General features: G+C 44.4%; 1 protein-coding gene across 1 annotated transcript; it reads left to right on the plus strand.

Annotated features, from left to right (window-relative positions):
• The first annotated feature begins 274 nt into the window (after positions 1–274).
• On the plus strand, positions 275–7903 carry LOC111149227 (serine peptidase inhibitor, Kazal type 2). Its single transcript, XM_022506177.1, has 4 exons — positions 275–395; positions 1480–1532; positions 5657–5766; positions 7594–7903. The coding sequence occupies exons 1-4, from the start codon at positions 341–343 to the stop codon at positions 7637–7639; spliced, it is 264 nt and encodes an 87-aa protein (XP_022361885.1). The 5' UTR covers positions 275–340; the 3' UTR covers positions 7640–7903.
• The last annotated feature ends 491 nt before the right edge of the window (positions 7904–8394 follow it).

Raw genomic sequence — 8394 nt, forward strand, 5'->3', positions numbered from 1 at the left:
TTTAGCGCCAAAACACCGCCTCGGACGGAGTGGGTGCTGAAGAAATAGGGGCTGGCTGACGGAACCCCCAAAGTTGTTCCCCCAGGGGCTCCCACGAGGTTCTTGTTTGCGGCAGGGAGAGATCGCGCCCTCAATAGCTCACTCCGATCCTGGGCGGGACGGAAGGAAGGTGGTGGGTAACAACGACCCCTCCCCTCGCGTCGCCCCTCCCCGCCCCCCGCCTCTCCCCCTCCCCCCAGCCTGCCCGTAGCCCGTCCCACGCGGGCGCGCGGTGCTGGTTGCGCATCTCGGGAGCCGGCGGCCATCAGGCGGCGATCAGACGGCTGACCGCGGAGGGAGCATGGCGCTCTCGGCCGTGCGCTTGATGCTGTTGCTCCTGGCCGCGGACTTGGCAGGTAGCGCTCCCCGCTCACCCGCCTGCTCGGCCAAGACGGGGTAGGGGGCGGTGCGGAGGAGTATCAGGGAGTGGGTCTGGCCCCCGGCTACCCACCCCGGGATCCCGGCCCCCAGGCGGCCCTCCGCGCACCCGTTACTGGCGGTTCCCGCGGCCTGCGGTCGTCTAGGAGCGCGAACGTGGGGGGCGTGCAGGGCTGGGGGGTGGCGGGGGAGGCAGCGATGCTCTTTGGTTTCAGCCTGGCCTTGGCTCCCGGCTGCTTCGCAGTGACCCCCTGCCGTCTGCCCTTTCTCCCTTGAAGCCGATTTTCTGGAGCCCAAGATCAGATGTTGGTTTTTTACAGTCACAGGGGCCCCACCGAAGCTCTGCAGGAGAGCGACGATAGGGCTGGTGACCGCCGAGTGCGTCGGGCACGCTGAGGCTTAGGAGAAAGGGGCTTTAGGCCCGCCCCATTAGACGCCCGTTTGAAAAAGGAGTTAAAACGGTAGCCCCTGGGGCGCCTGGGTGGCTCAGTGGCTCAGTGGGTTAAAGCCTCTGCCTTCAGCTCAGGTCATGATCCCAGAGTCCTGGGATCGAGCCCCACATTGGGCTCTCTGGGCAGCGGGGAGCCTGCTTCCCCTTCTCTCTCTCTCTGCCTGCCTCTCTGCCTACTTGTGATCTCTGTCTGTCGAATAAATAAATAAAATCTTTAAAAAAACAAAACAAAAAAACCCCGGTAGCCCCTAACGTTAAGTGGTGCGTTTGTTGCCCTGACCCCCAGAGGAGAAAAATATCGAGAATCAGAGTTACTTCTCTTTTATTCCAAAGCTCCGAAGTTCTATCTCAGGCGAGCCTGTTAGGGTGCTCCACTACAGAACCTGTGCCAAATGTTCCTTCGTTGTGCCTGCGGGAGCGATGCCAGAGGACGCCTTAATACCCTTATTTGGGGGTGTGGGGGTCGGCGGTGGGGGCTGTTCAAAGAAGCTAGGCATCTGAGACAACGGGAGAGGGTGGGCCGGGATAAACGACAAGCTGGATTTTAAAAGCCCCTTATGAGTAAGAATTGACCTTGACCGTGTACTTTAAGGTCTGTCTTCTTCTTGCAGCCTCTTTGGACTCTCTGAGCTCTGAGTTTGACCAGCCTTCGGAATACAGAACAGTAAGTAGGAAACCGCCTGTATTATTTCCACTCATGTAGTGAAGACCAGACGGGTTGGGTTGGGGCTAGTTTTCAGGTGGGACCTGCCACTTTTTTTTTTTGAACTTCCACTTCTGAAACTGTTGACTGCCTCTTCAGAATTCAGATTCTAAGGCAGATCTTGTGATGCAGATCAAAATTGTAAATTTTGGTTGAAAATAGCTCCGTCCTTGAAGGCCTCAGCACATTGTTTCCTTTAATAGTTTCTTTGATGATTCAAAAGGTCCTTGGTCTAATGGTTACGTCTCGTACTGGACATTTTATGAACATTATCTAAATAATAATGTCCACAGAGTGTCCTGACTGCAGCCTTTCTTCCTGTACCTTCCACTGCTTTCCCATAGCTTGTGTTCTTCTATCCTTATGCTATTGGCAAACTGTTTTTTGTTTTATTATTGTTTTTTAGATTTATTTATTCATTTTAAAGATTTAATTACTTATTTGTCAGAGAGAGAGAGGGAGAGAAAGAGAGCGAGCACACGAGCAGGGGAAGCAGCAGCAGAGGGAGAAGCAGGCTCCCAGCTGATCAAGGAGCTGGATGCAGTCCCAGGACCCTGGGATCATGACCTGAGTGGAAGGAAGACACTTAACTGACCAACCAGGCCACCCAGGCATGCCATTATTTATTCATCTTAGAGAGAAAGAAAGGGCATGGTGCAGGGAGGCACAGAGGGAAGAGAGAGGGGAAAGCAGACTCCCTGTGGAGTGGGGAGCCCGATATGGGGCTCCATCTCCCCAACTCTGAGATCATGATCTGAGCCGAAACCAAGAATTGGATGCTTATGACTGAGCCACCCAGGCGCTTCTGTTTTGTTTTGTTTTTAATTCCAGAGTAGTTAACATACAGTGTTATATGAGTTTCAGATGTTAATGCCACACCGTTTTAATTACTGTAGCTTTGTAGTAAGTTTCAAAATGGGGAAGTGTGAATCTTCCAACTTTTTCTTCAAGATTGTCTTGGCTTTTCAGGTTCACTTGCATTTCCATATGAATTTTTTTTTTTAAGATTGTATTTATTTATTTGACAGACAGAGATCACAAGTAGGCAGAGAGACAGGCAGAGAGAGAGGAGGAAGCAGGCTCCCTGCTGAGCAGAGAGCCCGATGCGGAACTCCATCCCAGGATCCTGGGATCATGACCTGAGCCGAAGGCAGAGGCTTTAACTCACTGAGCCACCCAGGCGCCCCTCCATATGAATTTTAAGATCATTTTGCCAATTTGCAAAAAAGGCAGTTGGCATTTTTGATAGGGATTGCATTGAACCTGTAGAGCCATTTAGGGACTATTGGATCTTAAGAAAGTTAAATCTTTTGATCTATGTATATAGGATTCCTTTTCACTAATTTAGGTCTTTAATTTCTTTCAACAATGTTTTGTAGTTTTCGGTGTTTAATTCTTACACTTCTTTTGTTAAGTATGTTCCTAAATATTTTATTCTTTTTAATGCTGTTATAAATGGGTCTTTTTTCTTAATTTCATTTTTAGATGCTTCACTGCAAGTGTATAGAAATACAACTGATTTTTGTATATTGATCTTGTATCCTGCAGCATTGTTGGACTTGTTTTTTAGTTGTAATCGTTCCTTTTGTATTCCTCAGACCTGTCTATATAAAAGAGAAATTTTATATAAATCAGAAATAGTTTTATTTCTTCCTTCCCAATCTGATGCCTTTTATTTATTTTATTGCCTAATTGTCTTTGCTAGAATATTCTATGACCAGGTTGAATAGAAGAAATGGAAATGGACATCCTTGTCTTATTCCTAATCTGGGGGGAAAAGCATTCAGTCTTTTACCATTAGGTATAATGTTAGATGTGGGTGTTTTACAGATATTCTTTATCAGGTTGAGGAAGATGCCTTTTCTGCTTAGATTGCTGAGTTTTTATTATGAGTGTTGGATGCTCCTTTAAATTAAACTGCTTTGCTCTCAGGTCAAACACTTCCCTCACCACTGTGCCTTTGGTTAGTCTGCTTTATTTCCTTGAGGTAGACATTCTCCCAAATCTCTCTGATGTAAATTCTGTCTACCACCGTGTATATTTCTTTTTTAAAAATTATTTTATTTTATTTATTTATTTTTTTCCATGTGTATTTTTTGTTTTCTTATTATACACTGAACTTCTTACAGGCGGGACTCAATTTGTCTTTGTCCTTGTCTATCATCTATCTTAAAATCTTTTTCATTTATTGAATACACAAACAAGGGAATATATCTGGTAGAGTATTTAAGAACTTTTCAGAAGAAAAGATTCAGAGTATAAAGCTCAGAGAATTATCTAGAAACATAGCACATCCTTCTACAAAAATTAAATTGATTCTAAGGAGTAAGTAAAAACGTGATGTTTCCCTCTCCCAGAATGAGAGTGTCTTCAAAAGCTCTGAGGAGCAGACTACCATGGGTAAACTCTCCTCTATAGTTGGCATGTTGTGGGGTGTAATTTAGAGCCTCCCTAGATGGTAAACCTATTCTGAATTTATATATATATATATGCATATATATAATTTTTTTAAATTATAAAACTAAGGTTAGTGGGGGCATAATATATTAATGAAATTATTTGACCTCATTGATAAGAGTGAAAAGTATTTGTTCATAAAGCCTCATGTCTCAGCTCAGAGAAAATCCAGGAAGTGAGTAACCTGAATTTAATAAAGTTAAATGGTAGATAGTCAAAGCTGGCTTTGAAATCATGAGAATTAGACTGAAAACAGCCTGGGATACCAACATTGTCTTCCCGCTGGATAGATCCCTTGGGGAATCTGAGAGACATCAAAGGTCTTCTGCTTAAAAAACAAAACAAAATAAACAGAACTTCCTTACCGGCCTGTTAGTCCTCCTCCAAATCCGTATATTAGTCATTCTTTGAGATGAAAGCATTTGAAAACTTCTGTTGAATATTAAAAAACCCTAAGATCTGCAGGCTAAATAGATGGATTTTGATTAGTTGTTTATCTAGTCCATCAGAGAATGTCTTCACGTGATCGTCCCTCTGTTGGTGACTCTGTATTCAAATCCCCCCCTTTTTTTTTGTTAAAAGATTTTATTTATTTATTTGACAGAGAAAGATCACAAGCAAGCAGAGAGGCAGGCAGAGAGAGGGGGAAGCAGACTCCCTGCTGAGCAGAGAGCCCGATGTGGGGCTTGATCCCAGGACCCTGAGACCATGACCTGAGCTGAAGACAGAGGCTTAACCCACTTAGCCACCCAGGCGCCCTCAAGTTTTCCCTTTTTATAAAAAGGGATACCAGTCGTACTGGATTAGGGTCCATTCTGCTGACCTCATTTTAACTTGATTCCCTATACAAAGACCCTATGTCCAATAAGGTCACATTCTGAGGTACTGGTAGTTATGACTTTAACATCACTTTTTTGAGTGGGTACAATTCAACCCATAGCAACTCCTAAGGAAGGTCTAGTTATGAACCTGCTACTTTCTTTGGTGCTGTTACATGCTAGTACCTTAAAGGTCCAGACTAAAAGATTAGATTCTTGAGTTTGTCTTGATATTATGCCAAGGGATTAAGGTGGAACGTAACAACATTAATGTGGAGATGGTAGTAGGATGCAAATTACAAAGTTAAAGGATTGGAAAGTGAGTATGGTGTCCTGTCTTGGCCTTTCATTTAAAAATCAGCCAGACTGGGGCACCTGGGTGGCTCAGTTGGTTGGGCATCTAACTTTTGATTTTGGCTCAGGTTATGATCTCAGGGTTGTGGGATCAAGCCCCGCACTAGGATCTGTCCTGGGCATGGAGTCTGCTTGAGATTTTCTCTATCTCCCTCTCTCTCTACCCCTCCTACCTCCCCTCCCTTTCTAAAAAAAAAATTAATTTAATTTAAAAATAATAAATGAATAAAAACCAGACTGAGGTCCTTTTCTTACATATTAGGTATTAAACCACTGCTTCAATGTTGCATCTAGTTTTTTTACATTTGAAAAACCATTTTGTGTGCGGCAAATAGAAATATTTTTGTAGGATGTTTCTAGGAAATCTGGGAGACTTGGGACTTTGTCTTCCCCTCCACTATTTTGTGATAAGAATGTCTTAGTTCTGTAATTTCTGTCTTCCTTTGTCTTTTCTAGCCAAACTGCAATCAGTATAAATTACCAGGATGTCCCAGAGACTTTAGCCCTGTGTGTGGAAGTGACATGTCCACTTATCCCAACGAGTGTACTCTGTGTATGAAAATCAGGTAACATAATTTTATAGTACAGACTAGCCAAGTTTTCTTTAGTCCTTTTCTTGATTTTTGATTGCTTAGGAAGTAGCAACTCTTTCCTTGAATGTCAGAATCAAATGTGACATAGTAGTTCTGTTTTCAGACAACATTTAAAAAGACAGAATCTTTTAGTGCATTTTCCAGGTCAAAGTTAGAGAATGGCATTTGTGATTAACCAACTATAGACTAGATAATCAGGCTATGTTACTATCCATGGATGGGCAGTTTCCCCAAATTAGGAGTATATTCAATAGTTAAACTTGTGAGATACTAAGTAGTTTTTATTTATTTATTTATTAAAAATTTTTAAAAAAGATTTTTATTTATTAGAAAGAGAGAGAGAGAAGGAACAGGAGAAGGGGCAGAGGGAGAGGGAGAAGCAGACTCCACGCTGAGTGGGGATCCTGATGCAGATGTCCCTAAAAAAATTTTTTTAAGTAGGTTCCAAACCCAGTGTGGGGTTTGAACTCATGACCCTGAGATTAAGAGTTGTATGTTCCATCAGCTGAGGCAGCCAGGTGCCCCTTGAATAGTCTTTTAAATTCAGAGGCATGTGCAGGTAACCTGTACCCCCTTCATTATGAGTTGGGACGTAGGTCTTAATAATTCTACCTAGGAGAATACTAAGTAGTATGTGTTATACCTGATGTCCTTCATGTCCCTCACAGGTGACTGTGACTCCTCCCATAGGGATAAAGCAGGGCGAATCACAGGATTAGGCATGTTTCAAATAACCACGTAGTGCCAATCTTAAATTCATGAATTCCTCAGTTTATTGCAAATTTTATCACACAAGTTAGTCACACAAGAAAGTTAGTGGAGGGGTCCCCTGGGTGGCTCAGTCGGTTAAGTGTCTGCCTTCGGCTTGGGTCATGATCCCAGGGTCTTGGGATGGAGTCCTGCCTCGGGCTCCCTGCTCAGCAGGAGGCTTGCTTCTCCCTCCCCCACTCCCCCTGTTTGTGTTCTCTCTCTCCCTGTGTTTCTGTCAAATAAATAAAAAATCTTAAAAAAAAAATTTAGTGGGGGGGGATTAACAAGCCACTCTGAAGAGGATCCAGGAGGGCGTCACAAGGCGAGCAGGGAGACACCTGTCCTGCGACAAGCTTGGGCCTGGATTTCAGGCAGGTCGCCTTTTGTGCTGACAGAGCCTCCAGCAGCATCCGTCTTGACACAGCATCTTCACACCTACAGCTTGGGTGGTCGATCAGCCTTCAGATGTCTGCTGGACAGCTCCTTCGCGTGAGGGTCTGCTTAGTTGGGTGTACCAGTTGAACCCAAGAGTCTCTGCCACATCAGCTCGGCCCACTGGTCTTACCACACGTTTTTCAAGCAAGTTCTTACTTATCTGTTGGTCACAGAGCTAATGTGTATGGGCATGCTCTAGGTCCTACGTCAGACATTGACAAACAACTAATACGGGAGTTCACATCGGCCACTGACACCCTACCTCGTCTTACTCTAGCTTAGCCTAATGTGTCCCGTGGGAAGGAATCACATCCAAAGTATCACGCCAGGACAGGGTATGCTGCTTTATAGTTTGGGGGTCCATTCTCTGATGTCAATCTTTAGTGAGTTACCTCGGTCTTCTCGGAGTGATTTTTCTGAGGTTAGTGCCCAGGGTTAGGAAAAAAAATGATAGAGTTGAGGCTTTCACACTCACTGTGTACCAGATTTAGCTTTAAAAATGATTAAGTCAACATCCCCTTAGAGGGAATCTCATGGGTCTTCTTGGTACAAAGGGCAGGACAGTTTCAGTATGATGGGGGAATAAGTGTGTCTTTATGGTTGTTCAATTTGCAGGGAGGATGGCCATGATATTAAAATAATCCGGAGTGGACCGTGTTGATGGAGCAGTTTATAGAAGAGAACTCGGAGAAACCACCTTCAACAGTATGCTTGATGAATTCCATTTCCCCTTTTCTCTTTCCTATGTTCCTTTGCATGGGATTTCTTAGCCCATGGGAGGTGTGGAAGAGAGCTATGTGCAGTGACTGATAATTAAAACAAACACAAAAAAACTCCTTGTTTCTTGGCTTTTGCCCCTTGAGTTAAGCTTATTGCTGGGTGCCCTGTGCATTGCTTTATTTAGCTGGAATAAAATCAGCCTGGTCCGCAAGTGGTGCTGTTCTCTGTTGAATACCCGTTCTTACTCCGCAGCCTCCTGGTGGCTCTTCTCCTCGCAGGCGAAGGTGACTTTCAGGAGGGCGAAGTGGAGTCTTTGTTGAGAGGGCAAGATTTATTCTTTTCCCCCCTTCCTACACATCTTTCAAAGTTAAAGTGTAGGTACCTGGACAGTGTTCTGCACTGGGCATATGCCTGTGAAATACTTGGAGCTGATTGTAACCTGAGCGGGTAAAGTCCAGTATCTTGCAGGTAGAAATATATCCTAGATTCAGTGTCATTTTCCAATAGTTTCCCATTAGGGCTAATGCAGATATTTGGTTTTTCCCTCCTTTGAGAGCAGTGGTTCTCCGCTCTGGGGCGATTTCCCCCTCAGAGGACGTCTCTCGATACTGTCTGGAGACATTTTTGGTGTCACTGTTGAAGGGTGGGCACCGCTGACATCTAGTGGGTAGACACAGGGGATGTTGCCAGCCATCC

Source organism: Enhydra lutris, unplaced genomic scaffold, assembly GCF_002288905.1.
Source record: "Enhydra lutris kenyoni isolate GAN:26980312 unplaced genomic scaffold, ASM228890v2 scaffoldscaffold21, whole genome shotgun sequence".
NCBI lineage: Eukaryota > Metazoa > Chordata > Mammalia > Carnivora > Mustelidae > Enhydra > Enhydra lutris.

What these genes read in the sequence shown, in the direction of transcription:
- LOC111149227 (XM_022506177.1), top strand. Translation starts at nt 341, where the DNA reads ATGGCGCTCTCGGCCGTGCGCTTGATGCTGTTGCTCCTGGCCGCGGAC. An exon ending in CCTGGCCGCGGACTTGGCAG is followed by an intron (nt 396 to 1,479) that starts GTAGCGCTCCCC and finishes TTCTTCTTGCAG; the next exon opens with CCTCTTTGGACTCTCTGAGC. An exon ending in AGCCTTCGGAATACAGAACA is followed by an intron (nt 1,533 to 5,656) that starts GTAAGTAGGAAA and finishes TGTCTTTTCTAG; the next exon opens with CCAAACTGCAATCAGTATAA.